The sequence below is a fragment of the Arvicanthis niloticus genome, chromosome 2, assembly GCF_011762505.2.
Source record: "Arvicanthis niloticus isolate mArvNil1 chromosome 2, mArvNil1.pat.X, whole genome shotgun sequence".
NCBI lineage: Eukaryota > Metazoa > Chordata > Mammalia > Rodentia > Muridae > Arvicanthis > Arvicanthis niloticus.
Window position 1 is genome coordinate 2,994,157 of NC_047659.1, and position 25,634 is coordinate 3,019,790.

General features: G+C 41.8%; 1 protein-coding gene and 1 pseudogene across 1 annotated transcript; both read left to right on the plus strand.

Moving 5' to 3' along the window:
* Positions 1-3,201: 3,201 nt before the first annotated feature.
* Positions 3,202-4,258, plus strand: LOC117703699 (ribosome biogenesis regulatory protein homolog; annotated as a pseudogene).
* A 2,430-nt stretch (positions 4,259-6,688) lies between these two features.
* LOC117702792 (uncharacterized) lies at positions 6,689-24,697 on the plus strand. Its single transcript, XM_076928208.1, has 6 exons — positions 6,689-6,806; positions 7,638-7,797; positions 8,960-9,091; positions 9,778-9,964; positions 24,034-24,206; positions 24,613-24,697. The coding sequence occupies exons 1-6, from the start codon at positions 6,689-6,691 to the stop codon at positions 24,695-24,697; spliced, it is 855 nt and encodes a 284-aa protein (XP_076784323.1).
* Positions 24,698-25,634: the final 937 nt, after the last annotated feature.

Sequence of the window (25,634 nt, forward strand, 5' to 3'; positions counted from 1 at the left end):
AGGAGGCTGGTACGTGTTGGTTCAACTCTGGGAATTCTTGACATCTCTGCACTATGATGTTTCCTGCTGGGTTTGCTGTGCAGACTGATGAAAGCTTCTCTCCTGTAGAAGTTCAATTATAGGTTTAGCTAATGTCTGGTGAAAGAAGGCATGTTTCATTTAACTGGTACTTTGGTTTCTCAGTTGGGGGCACACAGTCAACAATCACCCTTACTGACATGGGTTCTTTTCCTTAGTGATGTCCCTCAGCATGGTACCATGCAGACATATGGCTGGTCATCTCTTCTGGGCCACTCTGGCCTTCCACCCACAATCTCTAGGCAGTGGCTGTCTGTCAGCAAGCACCAACAACTCGCTGCAGGTCACCATCTGTCTATAAAGTGTCATCCTTTAAGATGCATGGCATTACCACACAGTTCTTGCTGGACTGTTTGCCTGTCCTGCACCAAAAGGTTTTTGAGAACAGACATAGCATTTGACTTTGTATTTGCTGTGTCTCCCATCATTGTTCAGTTTGGTTAAGAAATTAACAGTGAACACCTATATATTTATGCATCACTGTCTGCCAGCTTGAACCACCAGACTTAAAATACACTCTAAACTTAGCGTAAACTGTTTCTTATACTTTAGTACAATGCATGCTACTCGATTCCTAGGTACCTCATGCCAAACCACTCACTTTATAGTATTGGTTAAAGTCAGCAAATGGCATGGAGTAATATATCCTGAAGACAGACTGTAAGCGTCTCACAAGCAGGCTTGAACTCTCATTCTCTTTCTCCTCTTTAATGCCTATGTAATAATCAGCCTTCTAAGAACTTGTTGAATGGCATAGATTTTACCCAGAAGTCTTTCAATGGCAATGGTCAATACACAACTCAACACAAGCAATCAGAGAAAGAAAAAAGAGGAAGGTATTAACTATGTAACTGAGTGAGAAGTCACCTGGCTTCCAGTGCTTAAGCTATTGCCAGCAAGATTTCTCACTGCCCTTCTTTATTTCTTGTTTGGCTTTTCTGTGTTTGCTTTCTTGTGTTCACGTGAAGACATCTTTTTTCTTACATGGGTAGCGTTCTAACTTAGCAAACATGTTAAGGGTATCACTTTATTCTCTTCCACTGGAGATGATATCAGAAGAGGACTGTAACTTACCAACTAGATTTGGCTGCCATCCCTAAGCAACTCAGTGTGATCACAGGAGTTAACTCTTGATGGCCAGGCTTGTGTCATTTGCTTGTTTCTATAACCAGAGGATGGCTGTTACATGGGACGATCAAAACAGATTTGTGTATTTTACATTCCAAATCAGCACTTAGAACCACAAATATTTTGTGTGGTAGGGCTTTTTAAAATCTGTGGATTTTAATATGTAACATACAAATGTAATAATTTATATAGTCAAAGTAAGAGACCTTGCAGATAAAATAAAAGTTTAAACAGGAAGCTCATACAGGTTTTGCTTACACTTTATATAAATATGCTTAGCCTGAAGATAATTTAATATACATATTATGACTTACTGTCAGATGTGGTGTTACACGCTTTTAATCCCAGCATTTGGGAGGCAGAGACAAGTGGATCTCTGAGTTGGAGGTCTGCTATCCATAGCAAGTTCCAAGTCAGCAAGGACTATATACTGAGAAGCTACTATAGAAATGTACAATTAGAATATATTTACTATGCCTGAAATTTCTGTGCAAACCCTCATGTGAGGTCCACTTGTGTTTCCATGAAGAGACTCCCGTTTTGCACTTTGGAGCATCTCAACACTGTGAGTTTTCACGTGAGGGATGCTCAACCTATAGTCTCCTCCAGAATGTTCCAAGATAGGGAACTCTGGAATTCCCAGAGCACCTTAGTAAGAAAATACACAATACTGCTGTCAGGGAAAATGCTGACCTTTAGAACTTTGAAACATTCTAAGTATTATAATCTACTCCTGAAAATAACTTTCCACTCAATAAGGCCTCACAGGTGGTCCAAAATCCCAAAGTATTTGGAATATTTTCCAACAACCTACCTGTTGTGTGCCCAACTTGTTTTTCTTTCATTGGACAAGGCACAGATTGGAGGTATAACCTTCTAGAAGTGAATTAGAGCTCATTAAAAATGATGGAGACTATGATGTCCTGTTTGTCATGCATAAGATGTGCAAAGCCAAGACTGGATCAGGCTCATGAAGTTCTTAAGGAATAATTTTCTTGGTTTGGGAAAAATTTTAACAAGCTCCTCTCCACAGGGTTGACTGAGAACGTGGGCTTGTCAGTGACTGAACACAACTTATTACCCATCAGAAATAGATGAGCAGCCACTTTTACCAACAGGACTTGTCCAAAGGGCACTCTGGCAGTGCAGCCTTTTGTGCCTTGAAGTAACTATTGGGATTCAGCTTCATGAGTGTATCTTTTCTCTTTCCAACCTTCAGGAATATTTCAGCATACAAAGCAGATCATTTTTTGCTACAGATTTCACAATTAACCTGGAAGCCTAGGAAACATTATCTTCCTGAAGTTCTCTATCAACTTCCTCAAGCCTTGACAAAATTATTTTCATTTTTTCATTTAGCTCTCTTACTTGGTGTAAGGTAATGTTTAGTCAGAAAACTGTCCTTGCTGGTTCACTCAGGCTGTTTTAAAATGCAGGAATTACAGAGCCATTTTCTTTCTGGGTGGCGTGATTAGAAAGATATTGGATAGAAGAATGATTTATGTCAGGTGACAAGAGAACTCATCCTTAGACACTGGCAACTGTGGGTACTGTGGGGATGATTCTGTGTGCAATGAGGAGGAGAGCCTGAACATCTGACAGCAGTGGAAGCTTCTCCTCCAGCACACTTGGAGCTATGAAAAAAAAGACTTAAATAAGCAAGCAGTTCAAAAACAACATGATAGGAAACACTCTGTGGAATTCATTTGAGTCTTTAAAATTTTTATTTCTCGTTATTCCCTGTGGAAACAACAAATTGTTCAACACACTTTTTATGAATTGCTGACTGGCACAAAACACGGTGGACAGAGAAGTATAATTTGTTGGAAAGCAGATTGTGTCTGCAGGAGTTCACTAGATAGTTAAATAGCTTTTTTCTAAACTTTCTGATCATTAATTCATCTCTTTTAGAAATATAAAACAGAGTATTGCTGTAGTAGGGACACATTCTGCTGTTGCCCCAAAGTGAGGGAACACAGGTGTGCATCAGGAGCCATGGATGGCAAGAGAGTGGAGGAGCTGCTGGCCAAGGCAGAGCAAGAGGAGGCAAAGAAGCTGCAGCTCATCAAGGTGCACAAGGAGCTAGAGCTGGAATTCGACCTGGGCAACTTGCTGGCTTAGGACCACAATCCCCGGACAGTGCTGTGCCAGGCCGGACCCTCACTGGATGCTGAGCTGAGGGCCCTGGCTAAGGACAACATGCAGCTTCTCATCAACCAGCTACTGGCAGCGGCAGAACATGGAGTGCATGGAGGAGGCAGTGGTAGTGTGCTTGCTAGAGCCTGCCACACGCCTGCCCAGTGAGAAGCTGCTGCCCTGGCCACGCCCCTCACCCGCTGGCCTTAAGGGCATCCCATCCATCCCCAAAAGAAGACTAACCTCCTGTGGGACGAGGTGAGTGGCCAGTGGCAGTGCCTTGGGGCTACAAGCACGCACAGGATGACACTAAGGAATGGCTCATCAAGGTGCCTGGGAGCGCCAACCCCATGGAAGACCAGTTCACCAAGAGTATTCAGGCCAAGAAAGAACGCGTGGCCAAGAAAGAGATGAACCTTCTGTGGAACCTGGCCCGCGAGCACAAGATGCAGATGCCCAGCTCAGCTGGGCTGCACCCTAAGGGACACCAGAGTAAGGAGGAGCTTCGGTGGGAAGCTTCCAGGAGCGCCTCCCCAAGGAGAAAGCACCCAGACCCTCTGGCAAGAAGAGGAAATTTCAGCCCCCCTTTGGGGACTTCCCAGCCAAGAAAAAGAACCAGTGGGAGCTACTTCGAATCATGAACAGTAATAAACCTCAGCTGGACGTGACAAGGGCCACCAACAAGCAGATGAGGGAAGAGGTCCAAGAGGAACCTGCGAAGAGGACAAAGATGAGCCAAAAGGCAAGAGAAAAGGGGGCCAGCAGGGACCTTCCTGCAAGAGAAAGGGCAGCCTGCCTGCTGTGTCAGGGAGAGAAAAGGAAAGGAGGCCTGGGAGGCAAGAAGCATTCCAGGCCACCTGAGTCAGGGGGCAAGAAGACAGGAGTGCCCCCCCAAGGTGGGAAGAGGAGGAAGTAGTGTTCTCCCCTCTGGACCTGTTCTGAAAAGCTAGGACTGTACTAAAGGTTAAGTTGTGCGTGCTGCAGGCTGGGTCAGGAGGTGGCTGCTGTCCTCAGTGAGATTGACATTGAAGTGACAGGTTTGCCTTCCCAAGAGAGTCAGTGCTGGACTACGAACTAATGGAGACACTGACTGGCAGTTAGTGTATTTTGGAACATGAGAATTATAGAAATGATATGGTCAGAACCAGGAGTAAGTTAAGGCCTGCCTTTTTTATCTTGACTTTGGATACTGAGTAAGAGTTGATCAGATTTCTGAGTTATAGTAGATTGGTTTCAACATTTTTGCATTATTTTTGTAACAAAGCTTATATATTTATCAAAGCAAAGGAGGATGGGGGAAAATTACGTCCACCTGTGATTTACAAGTATTGTAAAGGTATGCTTTAACCTGATGTTGCTTTTAACTTTTACTGTTGGTAGGAGTTGTATGTGAAGTCAGTAACCTGGGTACCAGTACGGAGTGTGCTTGAGAAAAACAAATTAGTTATAATGGTTATAAAAGACCCCTCCCTGGGTGGTGGTAGCCCATGCCTTTAATCCCAGCACTGGGAGGCAGAGGCAGGCTGATTTCTGAGTTCCAGGTCAGCCTGGTCTACAGAGTGAGTTCCAGGATAGCCAGGGCTACACAGAGAAACCCTTTCTCAGAAAAAAACCAAAAAGAAACAAATAAATAAATAAATAAATAAATAAATAAATAAATAAATAAATAAATAATAAGAAATAAAAAGACCCCTTGTATTAGGAAAACTTTGCCACTAACTATTAATATTAAAAGTATAGTGCTTTTTGATGTTGGTTCAGGTTGTGCATTTGGCCAGTGAATTGCTTTAAGTGATATATTGGAACCACACTAAGTAATGGTAATTAACCCAAGAAAATGGTTGTCATTTTGTTTGTAACTGATGGCTTTTGTTTAATTGGCTTGAGTTTACCAAGTGCTGGTCTGGAATTCAGTATGGAACCAAGGCTGAGGTTAGAGAGGAGCAGCCACACCCAGCAGAGGACTTCATGTTTATTTCTGTCCTGGATGTTTTTCCCTGTTTCATTGTTTTATTTTTGGTCTTAATAAACTTTTCTTTGCAAAATTAAATTATATATATATATATATATATATATATATATATATATATATATATGCAAAGAGTAAGACTATAAAATGAAATTCATACATTCATTGATTGAAATCACCCTGCTATTCCTGCTGTTCTCATAAAACCACAAGCACATAATGAAATTCATTTCTATACTAGGATTGACTATTATTCCAAATCCTTTTCATTTTACCTAATAAATCCACTGCTGTTTCTCTGCAGAATTGCCACCTTTGATCATTGTCATAGTGATACTACCTGGCTGAAGGAAGTAGCCCAGGACAACACAAACAATTTGGAAAGGACTTACATGATTTTTTCACTCTTACACCTGAGAGGTTAGGTCACATTGTACCATAGATTCAGAAGGCAGAAGCCACAGATGACAGTGCCAAACACAGTCCTTCCTGAACTACTGGACACATTTAAATGGAGGTTTCACTGGATCTCAGTGAACTCTTGAGTTCTCACTGGATCTCAGAAAGGTAGATATTGGAGAAGTGATGGCTAATGGAACTACAGAGCAGCAATCCAATGTCCCTGTTGACCTTTGCTCAAGATGCCTACTGTGTCTGGTTGTAATGGAGAAAGGGAGAAAGTGGGGTTTTATCTTCTGAAGAAGAGACATAAACTTTACAATTGGATATTCCCTTGGACCTGAAATCCTTCCTATATTGCCATGAACAAGTGAGTTCACATTGCAAAAATGTGATTGTGGAAACACATGTCTGAGTATATTGAAACAATATCTCCCCTCAAGGCATGTGCACAATAATTAGATATAATCCAACTTGCATAAAATTAAAGGTGCAGAAGAACCATTGTTGTATTTGGGAACCAGGACACCCTGGGGAACTGGACTGTGGTACATGAATGGTGCCTAAGGGTAGATTTATCATGGAGAAGAATCTCCCTCAAGCAAGGACCCTAGACCTTTAGGTACTAACAAAGATGAGCTGCTCATGCCAAGGCCCTAACAAACTCTTCCGTCCAAAGTGCTTGCCTTGTAATGAAGCAGAGAGAAATCTCTAGCTTTGAAGGGAAAGTTGCCAAGGTGTATTCCCCGAGTCAAAAGAGAGACTCCAGGAAAGGGCACCTCAGAAACTGGTCAATGTGGGGCAAGCTGGTCAGCAGGTAGGCCATGGCAGTTTCCAGAGACATCATCAGTAGTCACTTCCCTGGAAAATCTCTTGTATCCAGGAAAACCCGAGAATCTTCTGTGATGTCACCAGTGTTGTGGTGACACCAACTGCCTGTGGGGTATTCCTTCAGAGCCTCTGGGTTCACAAGCAGTCATGTTGTCCATGCTTCTCAGGCTGTTTCATAGGGACAGTACAATAAAACCAGAGACCAGACCTAGGCAGAAGGCATTCTGTAAAGCAGGAAGAAGGAGATGGCCCTGGGGAAGACACAGTGAGTCCTGGGCAGTGAATGGGGAAGCTTCCTGGAGGAAGGGCGATTGAGCAGGTCCTTACAGGAGAAGGGCTTAACATCTGGAGCCTCAACATTTCTCAATAGCAGACCCAGAGTCTGGAATTTCTGATGATTACTTTAACAGAGATCCAGGAATTGACAAGACTTCAGTTGCTTTGCTGAGAGATCTGAATTTCCTGCTGAGTGGCAAAGGATGCCAGGAGAAAGTTCTGTGAGAATAACAAAGCCTTGCTCTCAGGATAGAGTGCTGAAGCATTTCATCCTCAATAGGTTCCTGTAGGTTACATGAATATGTGATATCAAGAGCAGAGAGGGATAATCCCCTTGTCAAGTATCAAGGTCTCAGAGACTTTGGTCTGGAACACACATGATGTGGGCTGAATTACAGTCTGGGATAAGTGTAGTAGTGTGTGGTATCTCATCATGCATTTAAGAAGCAAGGATAGGTGTTGGCTTGTGGGAGATGTTTGGTGCTGGTGTTTATGGTCAATTTTTTTTGTGCTAAGCAGTACAGACTACATCTTCAGATAGAAGCTGACAATGCCCTCAATTTCTTCTTGACTGGGAAAGCTTAAGCACTTCAGGGTTAGTGGGACTGCAGTAGGGACTGAGCCATATGTTTAGTGATGGTGGTTGGGAGCAGGGACATAGGTGAGGAGTCCAGCTTGAAGATAGCTTTCCTGCTCTTTAAGGAATTCACTGTGTCTCTAGAATTCCCTCTTCCTCAGGCTTCTCTGTGGGAGTAAGTATGGTTTCTCCTTTTCCTGTCGTATTTTCCCTACAAGTTTCCTTGTGTTTCTCTACCTGAAGGGTCTGTTGGGAAAGAGTCCTCCCAAGCCTACACCATCAGTGAGCAGGAGCAGAGAATGAAGAGGTTGGAGAAGCTCAAAAGGGACATTGAAAGAATGAACGAGAGAGACGAACTCCGGGGTATCCTGGCACATTATAATGTCAAGGATTTGAACAACAGGTAATCATTATGCCCAGTTCTCAGTTGACTATCTTGGGCCCTCTCTGTTGACCCTAGATATCCACATATCACAGGAGGCTACAACTCCAGGCTATCCTCGTGTCCAAATGCATTTTGTTGATTGGATATTAGACACAGAACTTGAAGTTCAGACAGGAGTGAGATGGGGTCACAAGCTCTTTTGATTCCTCCAAAAGAAAACTATAGCCTGTGGCATGAATCATTAACGAAATAGCAGTATTAGTGTGTGAGCTCTTATCATGCATTTTAAGATGCCTGGACTAGTATTGCTTTGTGGGAGATGCTAGCTGCTGAGTGTTTGTTGTGAATCATTTTTTAATTTTCTGGAGCTCCTTTGGGTTCATTTAGTCCTGTCAACAACTGGGAGGACCTGGTTCTATATGCTGCCCCTCAGTGTGAGTGGATTTCTGGCAAGTCATCACTGCTTTTCTCAAATTCTGTTCAGTTTACACTGAGATAATGTCACATCAATGTATGTACTTGACATTGTGATAGTGTATGTGTGTGTGTGTGTGTGTGTGTGTGTGTGTGTGTGTGTGTGTGTATGTGTGTGTATGTATGTCTGTGTGTGTGTATTCCACTTAAGATCCAGGGAGTCTGTGTAGTGTGATGGGGCTGGAGACTACCTGACTGACTTTTTAGGTAATGATAGTGATGAGGCCATGGAGGGTCACTTGTAGCATCACAGCACATGATCTCTGTGTGCACCTCTGATTGACATTAGAAAATCCTGATATAGGCAGTAAAACCTTTTCCCTGTAAATACTGAAGTGTGGAATTTATGTAGTGCTAGAACCAAGGATTGAGAAAACCTTGTCTACAAGGTGAAAAAGTGTCATCACAGGATTAATTTTGACTCAGGACTGTGGCACAGGCTCCTGGAAAGTTCTTAGAGACCTAATCTATTCCTTCAAGACCACTCATGGATCCAAAGCAGGTCAGCTCCCATTTTTTAGTTCCCTAGCTCTACTGTGCCCAGATCAAGTGTAACAAGTTTAATAAGCACCAAGAGGACCCAGTGCAAAGGCATTAGGTTGTGGCATATATGGGCTGGGGTAGTTCATGATTCAACTTGAATTGATGTAATCCTTGAATCCTTAGTTCAGGGATTATTTGCTCCTTGGGCCACACCCTTCCACAGGTTCAACTTTGAGACGATCATGCTGGAGATGCAACACGACCAGGTGACGCGCGATCTCAAAAACATTCCACAGCAGATCAGTGAGGCCTTGTATAAGTGCCAGGAGTTGACTAAATTTAATCAACTTTACAGGTGAGTGACTCACACTGTTGTTTCCCCAACACTAGGTACAGAATGTGTCTGCCCATCATTTTCTTTAAAACAAAGTGAGGACTCTGGTTCTATACTGTTTGCCTCTCAACAGGAAGCTTCCTCCCTCAAAGAAAGGCTCTAGGATTGTGATCTTTTAAAATCATTTTGATCAAGTGTTATGAGTCTGTGATCCCCTCCAATCATTTTCCTTCCCAAGTCAGTATCCTCTAAATAGAAAAGGTGTGCACCTTGATGGAGACATCAATCAACCTTGAGTCTCTGGGGCACTGAAAACACATTTACAGATCTGGTTTGCATGAGACGTATAGAATAATGTGTACCTGTTGGGTCTCCTCTCTTCTCCTAGAGAAGCTTTGACCTGTCTCTACCTAGAGGTGGTTCTCTAATACCAAAGACATACATGCAGTCATTGGTCCCATGTCCTCTTCTGGGAGATACATGAGTCCCTGTTGGTGTCAGGGATTTCAGAAGTACCTTGAGTCTTTTGGAATGTTGCTTTCTTCTGGATTTGACTTTCCTATATGTGAGGTCCCATGGCTACTCTGGTCTGTAGTCTGGGGCTGTCTGGGGATCAGGGCCCATGATGAGAAGGGATGGTACTTGGAGAAGTGGGAGGAAGATGGATGGTGCCCGGGAATAATCACCATTTCTACTTTGTGGTTCAGCATCAGGAACTGTCACCTCCTAACAGAATCTCTTCATATGAAGAGTGAAGTAAAAATGCTCTGGAATGAAAACAGGCAGCTGCTTAAGGAGCAGATTACACTGGAAGTGTGTTCTAAGGAAACAAGGAGGCTATGTGTGGAGGCCAGCATGAAGATCTATGACAAATTTTCCAAGCATATCCAACAGGTAAGATGCATGGAGGATGCTTAGGAGCAGGTTGCCCTCATGTCTAACCATAAACAATGTCAAGCCCAGATAACCATCCTCCACCTTGTCCAGGCACTCACCTAATTCTTATCCAGTTGTTCTGTGATCATTTACAAGACTTTCTGTAGAGTTAGGCTCTCTCAAAAACTGGATGTTTGGCAAGCACACCCTCCTGATCAACTACAAGATGAATTTCATTAAGATAGATGGGGTGAACACACATTACACACCTACATGCCATTGTACTAGAGGGGTTCTATGTGGCTGCCTCCTTTGCAGTAGCACAGAACATTGAGTGATGAAGTCAGGGCCTGTAGCTCATTTGCTTTGGACCCATGGCTCCAGCTGCATATGTAGGGAAGCGTGGCCTTTTCAGATATAGGTGGGAGAGGAGGTCCTTGGTCCCATGAAGGCTAGATGCCCCAGTGTGGGAGAATTCAAGGGCATGTAGGTGTATGGCGGGCTCAGTGGTGGTACATCCTCATTGAAGGAGGAGGAGGGAGATGGGATAGGGGGTTTCTGGGTGGGGAAGATGAAGATTGGGGATAACATCTGAAATGTAATAAAATATCTAACAAAAATTATTTAAGAAAAAAAGGTGGGGGGAGAGGTCTTGTGTCTTTTCTCTTCCTCAACCCTGCATTGCAACATGTCTCCTAACTGAGCCTAGACCTTGGTTCATACTGACAAAGCCTGACAGATAGCTCATCCATCAGTCCTGGTTTCTGTCATTGTTGCTAGAGTTCTTTCCTGTAGCCTGTATTCTGGAGCTGACTGGATGAACAGGGATGTTTGAAAGACTTCTCTCAGGCTGAGGGTTGGGGTGAGAGATGTGAGGCTTCAAGAAAAAGATTTCTCAAACTCTCTCAACCTAGTCTGCAGAAGTTACTAAGTTTTATTTAGTCCCCACAGGATAGATTACAGAGTCCTGGGTCTCTCATGAAACATCAGATATTCATAGTCTACATTCAGTGGTTCCTCCTGCATTTTGGTCTCCTTACTGTTTCCTGCACACTTATGATATCTGGTATGTGTGTGTGGGGAGGGGGGAGTCATATGCATGTCTGTGACAATATGTATATAGATGTGCCTGTTGAGAGGCCAGTTAATTGCATGTGGTTTTGATCAGTCTTTCTGTTTTGGTTAAGCTGTCTGACCAGCATCTTTGAATCTTCTGTCACCTCCCAGGCAGAGCTCCTCGAATTGCTTTGTCTCAAGTAACTGCTACAAGCTTTCATAACTCACAGAGAGGAAGAACATGTTTATATGTTTCATTGTTTTGAGTTTTCTTGTTGCTGTTGTAAGAAAACAATTTCTTAACTTAGAAGAAGCTAATGCTGTCTGCTCCAGGTGTCAGACACACAACTTGGCCCACTGTGCTTTCTTATGAGCTTTCTTGTCATTCAGCTGAAATCAGCAGGGAAAGGAGGAGGGCGTTTGTTTGCCAGGATGGGTCTTACCCAAGACACCTAGGCTCACATAACCCACTGTTGAGTTATTCAACCCTTTAACAAACAAACAGAACCCATGTTGCCAACACTTAAAAGTCAATAATTTCACATTTAGCCCAGCCCACCCTTCTGAAATCTTAACATATGACTTCAGTTTCTACTTCCCAGTCCTTCCTTCATTCATTACAGTTTCCTAGCCTGTGGTTTGGAGGCCCACCCATGTGAGGAACAACCACAAAGCAGACATGTAACTCCTGTAACCACAGCAGGATATGGGGCACAAAGGGGTGCTCAGCAACAGCTGGCTGCACACATGAGACAAAAGGTGGCCCCAAGGTGGTCCTATTCAAAGGAAACTTATGGACCTGAACGCCAGCCTCTTGTTCTAAGATGGGAGTGTGGGGCTCACCACAGTGTCAGTGTCAGTTCACTTTGCATCAAGGAAACATGAAACAGAGCAGCAGGATGACCTGCTGCTACACCTAGCTCATTAGAACAAAAGGAGAAAATTGTGGTGTAAAGTCAGATTGTCAGTCATTGGTAGTGGGAAATCTATTTATCACTATTGAAACTGGTTATAGAGGGAAATCTATTTACCCATATTGAAATCACTTGTAAGAAAAACAAACACTTTAGTACATGGAGGTGAGTAGGAGGCTGCTGTGTCAAATCCATGGGCCTGAGAGTCAACAAGGCTGCTTAAAGGTCTGTGTCCACCTCTCTGCTCTTGGTGGATAGTGACTGCCTGCTGGAAGGTCAGGTGGCTCATTGCATCTTCTCAGCATCCTGGTTTGTTTTCCTCATTACCTCCTACCATTTTTCCAACTTTGGCCTTGGAGTTATCCTGGAGTTATCTTTGGCCTTGGAGTTTGTCCTGGGTATAACTCTGTGAAACACTGAGTTGCTTGGTGTTGCATCTGCATCAAGCAGATGGCCCATACCTCTGATGAGGTGCTAGAACAGGGCTGCCTCAGACAGCCCCTTAGGCTCCTGGTAGTCTAAAGCACTCACCCTGTGTTCTGTCTGTAGCACTTTGTAAAGGCTGCCATTCAAAAGTGATTTGTTTTGAGTTAAAATCATCCTCAAGGAGGGCTGGAAGAAATGAGGAACTTCAGACATGGCTGATGATATAAAATGGGGCAGCCCTGTGAAAAGCCATGTCCAACTCTTTAGAAACTGTATAATTTCTGTAGTCCCCATTGACCCACCGACTCCAGAACAAGATGTAGGTGTCCACAGAGAAGTTAGGGCAAATCATGGTTGTAGTGGTACTCCACAGAGTTGCCCTGAAGTAGAAACTATCCAGGTGTTCTTCAGTCAAGGAGTGAACAAGTATACTGTAGTCCAGCCCTTCCATGTACTATTGCCTAGGGTGATCATACATACCACCTTTTGGTCTTGAAGTACTCAGACTTATTTTCCACAAAATATCCCTGACAGAATCTCCTTATGTGAGAAAAAGTCTCACTTTGCATCCTGGTTACAGAGATTTCCTAGTTGCCTGGGCTCATAGCTTTGGTTACCAAGCCACACAGGCTGTGGAAAATGGAGGGCCTGTTGGAAGATGCTGCTAACTTTAGAGTTCCTGAGAAATAGTGAGCAAGATGCAGGAACTGGCTTGTCCACCCTGATCCCATGTGCCTTTGCTGGGAACCAAGCTGACTGTTCACAGCCTTAGGAACTTCCTAAGGAGGCTTGCATATCAGGCCAAAACTCCATATTTCTATCCCTTGTTTATTAGGGAAAAGCATTTATTTTACTGAGCTGTCTATAGGCTATGACTACCATGTTCGTGTCCCATTCAAGGTTTTCTTTTCTTTTTTCTTTTTTTTAAATTTACTCAGATTATGTTTGTGAGTACACTGTCTCTCTCATCAGACACACCAGAAGAGGGCATCTGACTTTACTAAGATGGTTTGTAGCCTACCTTGTGGTTTTGGAAAATTGAACTGATGACTTCCAGAAGACAAATCAGTGCTCTAATAGCTGAGATATCTCTCCAGGATTTTGTCAATTCAAGGGTTTATTTCTTATGGCTTTATAGTGTCCTGGATGATCTCTTATATTAACATGAACAGGGAAAGTCAAAATGTTTCTGCAACTGTATGTATGAACATGTGCTTGTGTGTGTTCAGGAATGTGTGTGTCTGTCTTTGGGTATGATTGTGTGTGTGTCTATGTATGTGTTAGTGTGTATGTGTGTGTGTGTGTCCATTGCTGTGCTCAAACAATGCAGGATCATTTTGTTGTCTCTGAGATATGAGGTACTAGGATGGGATAGCAGGAGCCAAGATGATTTCCTATACCTGTATAACTGTATTTTTGGATCTCAGGCCTTCCACATGATTCTCTGCCTCACTCACCTAGGAGCAGCTCAGAATATTGTTTGTGATCTAGTTTAAAAGAACTCCTGTTCATGATCATTCTTGTGATCCACAGAGTTTGTGTTGATTGGGTACTCTTTCTTCCCTTCTGAGCTGTCTGGTATGACCTGAGCCTATTGTCCCTTAAGTCACCCCACAAATAATACCACAGCAACTATAAATATAGCAGGGGTATCCTTTGTCCTTCATGAATATTTGTTTTAAAGTTCAAGGCTTTCCCTTGGGAAGATTTGCATGCAGCACACTTTTGCTGATTATAGTATCTCTTCAGTGAGCATAGATTTCCTGGGAGATGGTTTCTCTGGGGATTCACAGATGGAAGGGTTCACAAGTAGAACCAGGCAGGTTCCTGCACTCCAGATATAATAATAGCCTTTTGTCAATGGTAGCTAGATTCCCTAGAAGGCCTCTGTATAGTGTTTGATTCAGACATTGCTACACAGTTATTTTTCAGTATAATATATATGGACCATTGAAGAAATGTGATGGTTTATTTTAACTCCAGCGGAGTGTGTAGTTCACTGTTCACTTTCAAGCCATTTTTTAAATCTGAGAAAAAATCCCAGAACCAGGTGCTCTGTGGCCCTTCTCTTTTGGGGATACAGGGAATGACCATAGGCTGAAAAGTCATACTGGATTGTCCTGCTCAATAAAGCTGGTGTTTGCTGGATAGCTGACATGGCAGGTCCTCAACAGGCCTTTGTCTCTTCCTCCCCTAGGTCTGAAATACTCCTCCTGAAGCTCAAACAGGCAGACCAGGTCAAGATTGCCCTCAGACACAACTCTTCACAAGGAAAACACATGTTGAAGAGATTATTACCATCGTTGGCAGACTTTGGACAATATGTCCAAGGCCAGTAACAGGCTGTAGGTCTGTGCTCTAAAATCTGCAGCTAAAGAATGCTTCTTAGTTTAATTATAATGTTTTGGATTTGGTTAGAATTTTGATTGCTTTGAGTATATGGTTTCTTTGTTTTCATTTGTAGTTTTGTTGTTTATTTATTTTTTGTTATGTTACTAATTTGCTGTTTTACTAATTTATATACTATATATATTGACTCCCCCACTTTAAGTTGGTATTCAATAAATTTAATGTATTTTCGTGGATAAAAATGTAATCACTAATTTTTCCCTCATGAGACCTTCTGTATTCATGTGTGGTTCACTGTCTTCTAACACTGGAAGTATCAGGCGGGAATGGACATCTTCAAGTAGCATGTGGCTTAGGCTTCATTATTAGTTCCCAGCCAGTCACAGCTACACAGAAAATTGTGCTTTGGATATGGATAGTGTGTCAAAGTCTGTGGATCTCAACTTCATGATAAAAATGTATCCATGCTGTATCTTTGTTGTTATAAATTTAGCTATGTTAAAATGTACTACTATGTGGATGTTTAAGTTGAACAAAGTATAAACACAAATGTATTTCTCTACTACATCCCAAGAAACAAAAATATTCAATAAAGGAGTATAAAAGAAATCAGTAAACATGGAGCTGTATGCCGCTTGTTTTCTTGAAATATAGCATCACTTATGAGTTCCCAACAGAGATAATGAATTTCAAGACCCTTTTGGAGATGTTGGTTATTTTTTTCCAGGTTTTATTTTTTTATCCTTTGTTTTTTTATTGTTGTTCTAATGATAATGATGGTTTCTTTTCTTTTGGCTCTTGGTCTGGACAATGTATTTGATGCTTTTATAAAAAATTGTTTTTTATAAAGAAATTTTGGAGGCATTGTTTCTGTTTTTGAGTTCTTTTATATGTATGGGTGTTTTTCCTGCTGTAGGTTTTTGCACTACATGCTTGCAAGTCCCCACAGGCCAGGACTGAAGAGGTCAGTGGATTCCACCTGGAACTGAAGTGACAGGGGATTGTTAATCATTGCTCTTTAGGTCCTCTGAGAAACAAATTCTCAAGCGTATAAGCCATCTGTCAAACCACTGCCTGGACTTTTGTCCTTCCTTGAGTGGTGTATTATCATGCCCAACCAAAGAGAGAAGATTCTTGAGACCTGTAGGGTCACATTCTTGAGGTAGGCATGCTCAGAGTTAAACTTTGAGCCCTCCATGTAGGGCATTAGAGTGGCTTCCTGATCTCTTATTGTCAGGGTTGGAGTTGATCTCTCATGTCTCACTTCCTGCATGACAATGCAGATTGGGTTTATCAGATGAATTGCAGAATTGAGAACTCTCCTAAAGGTGGTAAATAAATCATATTGAAGTACCATCAAATCAGTGTTTAGAGTAAGCTTCATACAAACCCAGGGGATGGTGCCTCCTCTCTTATACACTTCATTAGCACACCACATCACCCCTAACTTAGACCATTTACAAACATCCTTGTGGTTCAGATTAACCACATACTATCTATCATTATTCTCTCCAGTGGAATTCATGACTGCATGGTAAATAATTTGTAGTGTCCTTAGGTTCTGTTTTCCACCAAGATTCAGCAAATGTTGATTAATCTGAGAAGTTGAATTTGTCTTTCACATTGATATTTTGGCCATCTGAGGTTCATGTATGAATCTCATCAGCTGCAAGTACAACACTGGCTGAAAGCTTAGGTCATTCTCCCTGAAGGTCATGTTTGTTGTTGTTGTCCAGTTGTACTGTCACATGATTCACAAGTGAATCCCATATATGATTCCTTTATTCTTAGCTGGATCTCATCAGAATTTCTGGGTCTGGGAGGCACCATCTTTGCCCTGAAAGTAGTTCATCATGCTGCCTCTGGATACTTTTGGAATGGTGCCTGCTGTGCACATGCTTTTAAGCTGATTTCACATTATCTCACAATACTCAACATAGTCCTTGAGTGTCAGGGAGTTACCTGAAATTTCCCAGCCAAATAATTGTTTTTTCCTACAGGGTTTATCATTGAATATACTTTATTGACCTAAGGGATGCTTTTTGATAATTTATTGATAATTTATTTCTTCTGGCATAATATATAAAGCATTTGTTAGCTGCTCTGTGAGGAAGGATTATATCTTCAGCAGGGTATTCCTGTAAATATGTTGACCATTGTGTGATTTTTCAGCCAATACTTTCATGCCTGTGTGCTAATTCAAGATCCAAAATTTCCATGGGATTATCTTCTGTCCAAAGAGGTCAAATGTGAGTCTGAAGTACTCCCTAAATACTTTCCAGGACCAGTCAATGCCAATGACTCTAGCTTTAGCATCCTAGTAATGGGTAAATAGAAACAGGCAGCCATTAGCTGTAAATGATAGAGCTGTTGACTGGGGTAGCTTCAGATACTAATGGGGTCTGCTGCCAAAGGCAACCAGTGATTAAACATGTTACTCAACAGACTTTTTTCCTGAGGTCAGAAAATCTAATTTACTGGAAATAACACTCTGTGGCAAGTGCATAATCTATGAAGTTTTTTAACTCCTTGGGGCAAGTGAAAAAAGGAAATAGAAAAAATTCACATATACACACAGATACACACACACACTGAATGAATGAATGAGTGAATGAAGCAAAGGGCAGAATCTAATAAGTTTATACATACAGTTATACATGCATGGATACACATGCACACACACACACACACACACACACACACACACACACACACACGTATACGGACCTACAGATAGATATGTCTATATTCACACACTGAAACATTAGAGCAAAGCTCCAAAAGCAGGTTCCAAGTATTCCACACATATATACATATATCAGTAAACACAATTGGTGGAGAGTAGGAACAATGTTCTAATCCCCTTTAACACAACCTTTACATGGACACACATAGTTGATGGATGGAAGACACGGTTCTCCAGCCACACCACACCATGCTTTATCCTTTCATCCATCATTTATATATCCCAGCAAACTCTTTCAAGCAGTATACAATTAAATGTGAATATGTTTCAGTTTCCTTGCAATAAATGATTATGATAAAAAAACAATGTGTTAATACATCATTAGCATTAAAGGAAATAACATTATGTATTAAGGTTAAAAAAATGAAGTTATTCTTATAAACCCACGTACATCCATAACCAAGCAACTTATTATAGATTAACAAAATGTAAGCAAGAATGGAAAGTTTCTCAGCTAGTTTCCCTTACTGGAAGGGAGCAATTGGCATTAATAAAGAAAGAAGTAATTGTTTTATTATTTATCTTTAAAAGTAATCTTGTAAAATTCTTAAAAGAATCACAAATCTAAACATTTATATAATAATCAGTCATATCTACCTTAAATCCTCAAAATGCATATCTACTCATTAGCAATTCTTAGTAAACCATATCAGGAAGCTGAAGTCAAAATAAGGGTATAAGTAATCAATTAACCCCCTTCCACCCTCAGTGAGGGTCCTGTAAGCCAGTGCTACCATGGTTTTGTTCTCTGAACACAAAAAGGTCCAGACCTTTAACTAATAAAAGTACGGCTTTGTGATCTTCATAGTGTTCCCTAAGGTTTTTTACATTAGAGCCAGTAGTAAAAAACACGGCTACAGACCTTCAGTAAAGACTTTACTGTTCCAAAGGTTTCTAAGTGTGGTGGTCATTGTGGACAATCTACATTTTCTTTAGGGTGGGGAGTGAATCATGATGTGCTCCACCAGCAATGTCTGATAGAAATCAAGCATTAATATTGTGAATGCCAGAGACACTGTCAGGTGGGGGACAGGAATCACTCCTAATGTTTTCAAATAACTCATAGATTAAGAGGGAATGTAAGGGCAGGAAGCAGAGCAGTACTTCATAACAGCATAATGTCCTCAGGACACGGAGTCTTCATGGCCATGCCACACCAATCCTACCACTGTGGCTGTGGTAACCCATGGGCTGCATTCCATAAGTTTTAAGTCTTTTGTCCTTCCTCCTGCATGGTTCTTGGCAAGTCACTTCACACAAGCTGTGAAACTGGAGAATCTCCAGTTGTTTGCCTTTGGAAGAGCAAACGACTAATACAACGAGAGAGGAACTGTCCTCACCTCTAAAGTACATTATCTTCAGCAACACTTGTGAATAATACAAGGCCACTTCAACACAGATTGGAAGAGGTAGTATGATGCTATTGTGTTTACTCAGTCAGGGTAGCATCATGATAGCATCACAGTATACCATGCTGGATTATCCACAATATATGGACAGCTGAGAACCATGTAAATGGTAAGAAACTCAAAAAGGACAAAGATGTAGGGGACTCACTTGGTTTTACCCCATCTTCCCAGCCTGTGCTCTTCAGTTCCTTTGGAGGACATTGAAGGGATGCTGCAGTTTTACTGCCAAGTTTTTTTGAGTAGGTGACCAACTCCTTCTGCTTCAGCAGGAACTACAGGCATTCCTCAAGTCTTTCCTGCTCTTGTTCAATAGATAATTGTGATTTGGTAGAGGGTTATAAGCACTTGTGTGTTTGTGTGTGCACACACACATGTGCACATATACATACACACTCATGAACATACACACACAAGTACATGTGTGAACACACACAAGCACACTGTCACCTGTTTAGTTTCCCTATTAATGCAAATGCAAGTGGCAATAACCTGTACTACTGTAGAAAAGAAAGTTAACTTCTGTTGCATGGAGAAAGATCACAGTGTGCAGAGGAGGTAAAGAACTCTGGCAAAGTGCACAGACAAGGTGACGCTTGGAAGTCCTTGTCCTTGTAGCAAAGCTCACTTAGTAAGTTCTCCAGGCTGTATAGTAAAGGCTTGGTTCCCCAGAAAGACCCAGCCCCTTGCTCTCACCCACTGCTTCCCTGTTGCTTCAAGATAAACATTTTTCTCCAAAAGGAGCTCTCTTAACCATGGAATGCCTTACTTCGTGCACAAAGCAATGATGTCAGGAAACTAGAAAATCTTCATACAAAATCTTTAATTCCTATAAGGTGATTGTATCAGGGATTTGATTGGCTAACAGAAGGCTGATGATCTCATGGCCAAATGATGTATGATTTCATACCACAATATATTCCATGGAAGGGCTGGACCATTTTGTACATTTTCATTCTTTGACTGATGAACATTTACCTACTCTCAATTTGGGGCTGCTCTGAGGAATACTGCTAAAACCCAAATGTCTCCTAGGTTTTCTGTGGGCACCCAAGTCTTATTCTGGAATCACTGGATAACCCAGAGACTACAGTTCAACTTTCTGAAGAAAAAGAAGTCTGTACATAACTTCTGCCAGGCCACTATCATTTAATGCCAACAGCCATACCTGCAGGGTCCTCATCTCTCACAAATTTCCATAAAGTCAATTTTAACACAGTGTGCACAAGTTTGGGATAAGAGGAGTGACTGAGTGCTGCAAACACAGAGCTTTAGTGCATCAGGAGCCTAAGTGGGCTGCACTGCACTGAGACAGACCTGTTCTCACACCTCAGCATGGCTGTGGGAATTCTGCTTCTGTTGGAAGCATTGCAAGCACACTGCTTTTCAGAATGTCTCAAAGAACATAATCCAGGCCAAGTTCCAGAACCAAGGATAACTGAGCCAGGGCTAGGCAAAGGTGGAAAGAAAATACTAGCTAGCATTGAGGATGAGAAGAAAACAGGCTGTAGGGGAGAAACAGTAAACCCCTGACCTTCCAGTGAGCTGTTATCATTCACCCAGGACAGAGAAGGGACACAACTGCCCAGCCAGCCTTTCTGCCTCCCTGCCACCTTGATTTGCCACAGCAGCCTACTAACCTTCATGTACCCAATTCCTTTGGTTTCCACCAAATGATTTTATTGTGGATGAATAGTTTTTTGCCTCTATAAACTCCTGAGAACTTTTATATTTACAATTACAGACTTTTTGCTCCTTTGTTCCAAGGTGGACATACAAAAAGTTGGGAGGCTTCATGCAATGTTCGATGGATACAAAGTGGTAAGAACCTGAGCGACCATACCACTTTCTTATCTAAGTTGGGTGGAATCTTTGTTAAAGATGTTTCTTCCATGAGCAAGTGACCATACATAAGTATGAAGAAAAACACAACCATGTCTATGAGAACACAGATACAAACACAGACAAACAGACAACCAAACAGACAGACAGGCAGACACAAACACACACATTCATACATACAAGCAACCACCCCTTCACATATGCTCAACATGAGTACACAGATGTTCAACCATACCTAGGTACGCACATATATATGAATGTATGTGTGCTCATAAACACAGAAAATATTGTACAAAGACCTACTCACATGGCCATATGTGCACATGCAGATATACACATACATTTACAAACATACAGACACACATACTGAGAGGCTCAGATCCATACTCATACACACACATGAATACATAAAACCACACCACAAATACAAGCACAAACAACAACACATACAAAAATCACTTGCATGCACACACAGACAAAACAGACAGACAAACACACACACACACACACACACACACACACACGCACACACACATCCCTTCATTACCCAGAGAGGCAAAAGAGAAGACTGGTTTGTTTCTGCAATCTTTCAGCTTCAGGAAGAGTTATTGAGTTTTCTGTGCTGTCTACAAGGTTCTTAGATTCATCCAGGCTCTCCTGCTCTGGCTTACACATTATTTCCCCTTTCAAAACTTTTTGATCTTGAGATATGTAATTCTAATTGGAAGTTACAATCTCTGCACAGCAAAGCTGGACCATGCAACAGCAATCCTTCATGAACGTCTCCTAACAAAACCTCTAGCTAACTTCAAGTTGATCCATCATAGTCTGCTCACAAAACCTGCCACAGATGAGTTTGATTTGAGCAGAAGGAAAGAAATGTGACCCACAGTCATTATCCAGCAACTTTGAATGGATTGCATTGTAAAAAAAATATGAAAGGAGCACCCAGGTCAGTCAGTAGGTGGCTAGGAAGTCTGAAAACAGTGATCAAATTCTACTACAAAATCCTGTAATCAACAACACTGGAAAATATGGTTGTGATGGACCTAAACCACACAAAGACTCAACCAAGAAAGAGAACGTCAGACCAATTTCACTTATGAATATTGATGCAAACATATTCAATAAAATTTTTGCAAGCCAAAACCAAAAACACATCAAAACAACCTGATACACCAAGATCAAGTAGGCTTCATACCAGAGATGTAGGGATGGTTCAATATATGGAAATCCATCAATATAGTCCTCTATAAACAAACTCAAAAAATAAAAAACACATGATCATTTCATTAGATCCTGAGAAAGCATGTGACAAAGCCAAAACTCCTTTATGACAAAAGTCTTAGAAAAATCAGGAATCAAGGCCCATACCTAAACAGACTAAAAACACTATATAGCAAACCAGTAGCCAACATTAAACTACATGAAGAGGACCTCAAAGCAATTCCACTAAAATCAGAGACTTGACAAAGGTGCCCTCTCTCCCCACCTATTCAATATACTACACAAGTCCTGAACAGAACACCACTGGTAATGCACTAAGATCAAGAATTGAAAAATGAGACCTCATAAAATTGTAAAACTTCTGTAAGCCAAAGACACTGTTAATAGAAAAAATTGCAACCAACTGATGGGGAAAAGATCTTTGCTAACTCTACATTTGAAAAGACGGCTAATATCCAATAAATACAAAGAAATCAAGAAGCTAGAATCGAGAACCAAATAACCATATTAATAAATGGGGTAAAGAATTAAACAAAGAATTCTCAACTGAGGAATACCAGATGACTGAGAACCACAAAAGAATGTCAAATGTCCTTAGTCCTCAGGGAATTGCTAATCAAAACAACCCTCAGATTCCACCTCAAAACAGTCAAAATGGCTAAGAACAAAAACTTAGGTGATAGCAGATGCTGGCAAGGATGTAGAGAAAGAGGAACACTCCTCCATATTTTGGTGAGTTTATAAGCAGCTACAACAACCCTGGAAATCAGTGTGGCAGTTCCTCCGAAAATTGGACATAGTATTACCTGAGAATCCATCTTTACCACTCCAACACAGAAGAAGGACACAGGCTCCACTGTGTTCATAGCAGCCTTATTTATAAAATCCAGAATCTGGAAAGAACCCAGATTCCCTTCAAAGAGGAATGGATAATGAAAATGTGGTACATTGATACAATGAAGTACTACTCAGCTATTAAAAACAATGACTTCATGAAATTCTTAGGCAAATGGATGGAACTAGAAAATACCATGCTGAGCAAGGTGACCCAGTCACAAAGGAACACACATGGTATTCACACACTGATCAATGGATATTATCCCCAAAGCTCAGAACACCCAATATATAATTTGAATACCAGATGAAGCTCAAGAAGAAGGAAAACCAAAATGTGGATATTTTGGTCCTTCTTAAAAGGGGGAAAAATACTCATGAAGGAGAGACAGAGAAATATTGTGGGTCAGAGACTGAAGAAAAGGCCATCCAGGAACTGCCCCACCTGGGGATTCATCCCACATACAGTTCCCCACTCAGACACTATTGTTGATGCCAAGAACACTTTCTGACAGGAGTCTGATATAGCTGTCTCCTGAGAGGATCTGCCAGAGCCTGACAAATACAGAGGAGGATACTTGCAGCCAACCATTGCACTGAGAATGGGGTCACAAATGGAGGTGCTAGGAAAAGTACCCAGGCAGCTGAAGGGGTTCGTAGCCCCATTGGAGAGGCAAAAATATGAACCAACCAGAAGCCATAGCTCCCAGACACTAAACAACAAACCTGTGTACACATGGAGGGAGCCATGACTCCAGCTGCATATGTAGCAGAGGATGGCCTTGTGGAACACCAATGGGAGCAGAGGCCCTGGGTCCTGTGAAAGCTCAATGCCCCAGTGGAGGGGAATCACAGGATTGTAAGTAGAAATGGGTGGGTGTGTGGCTGGGTGGAGGGGACACACACTTAAAAGCAGGGGATGGGAAAATGGTATAGGGGGTGTTCAGAGGGGAATCCAGGAAGAAGGATAGCATGTGAAATGTAAATAAATTATCAAATTTAAAAAAACAGAAGAGAAGACATCATTGATGTCTGTTACAGAAATTTGTGGCACAGACTCATGGAAACTTCTAAAAGAACTACTCTGTTCTGTGAGGTCCACTGTGAGATCACTTGAATGTCAGCTACCTCCATCTGTTCCCCATCCGTTCTCTGCTGTTTCTTGCCCAGCATTATAAGTTTAATATGGAGCAAGAGAACCCAGTTCAAAGTAGCAAGGGTATGGCATATACCAGGCTGGGGTAGTCCAGGATACAGCCTGAATCCATGTAATTCTTGAATCCTTAGTTCATAGAGATATTTTCTCCTTTGTACAAACCCTATGACAAGCTGAATATTAAATTCAGGATGCTTCATTTACAACATGAGAAGACAACGATGAACATGCAGAAAATGACCAGCAGGATGTGTGATGCCATAGAGAATTGCAAGAAGCTTATTGAAGAGAACAATTCCTACAGGTGAGTCACTGTCACAGTTGAGACCACACCACTAGGCAGGGGATGTTCTGCCCTTCTAAGACTTTAAACAAATGTCAGGGCTCTGATTCTATACTGTCTGCCTTTAACAGGAGGCCTGCCTCTAGGCAAGGGTCTTGGATTTGTACCCTTTGAACTCAGTTGTCCTAGGTTTGAACAGTGTCTCAGACAATGCAATCATTATTCTTCCCAACTCAGGATTCTGTAGATAGAAATGATTTGCACCATGATGGGAATATGAATCAAACCTCAGCCTCTAGAGCTCAGACAGGAAATGGATAGTTCTGAAATCCATGAGACACATGGAAAGTTTGCATATATTTGAAACTCCTATCCACTCTCAGAGGGGATTTGTCCTCTAACTGCTGATGGTTTTCTAATACCACAGACATATAAGCACCCATGTGGACGATGGTCTCTTCCTTGAAGTACATGAAACCCTCTTGGTTGCAGGGTTTTCAGAAGTACTTTGAGGCTTGTGGAATGTGGCTGGTCTCTGGATTTGACAGGCTTCTATTTGGTGTCGACAAGTAAACTGTGGCCCCTAGTCTGCAGCTGTCTGGGGATCAGGGTCCTTGCAGGAAGGATGGTACTTGGAGGAGTGTTGGGCAAATTGAAGTTGGCAGGAAATCGTGGTTTTGGGTTGTTTGTTCAGCAGCAGGCACTGCCATCTCCTGAGTGAGTGTACTCACCTGAAGCACAAAGTAAAGATGTAGTGGAATAAGAACAGAAAGCTACTGGGGGAGCAGATTGAACTTCAAGTGCACTGTGAGGAAACAATGTAGCTCTGTGTGGAGGCCAACAAGAAGATCTATGATCTTCTGCCAAGCAACAGCAGGTAGAATGTGACATCAGGGTCCGATTGCCCTCATGTCTAACCATACACATGGACAAATCCATGTATCTGTCCACAGACTTATCCAGCTACTCACCTATGTCTCACTTAATTCTTCACTTATTTAATCATTTACATTCTATGCAAGTAGCCTCTTTCATAAGGTTTGGTAAGCAAATGCTCCTGCTCTGCAAGAATCTGCAGCTCATGAGGGAGATAGACTGATCACACTTCAAGCACCTACATGCCACTAAGTTACAGGAATGCCATGTGGTATATTCTCTTTACAGTAGCATGGATCTTAGAAGGAGGAAATAAAGGGCCATTGCTCACTTGCTTTATGGGAATCTCAGGCAGGAAGCAATTTTCAAGGTTGAGAGACAAGGGAAAATGCCAAATGAATAGTTCTAATTATTGTCTTTGGGGGTCGTTGGTTCTTTCTCCTTTTCCTTGTATCCCAAGATGGTCTCTTCACACTATGTAGGTCTAGGGACACAATGACAGAGCATGAATAGCACCTTGTCAGTCATGTTTTTGTGAGTGCTGCTGGAGAGTTCATTCCTGGTTCTTGAATT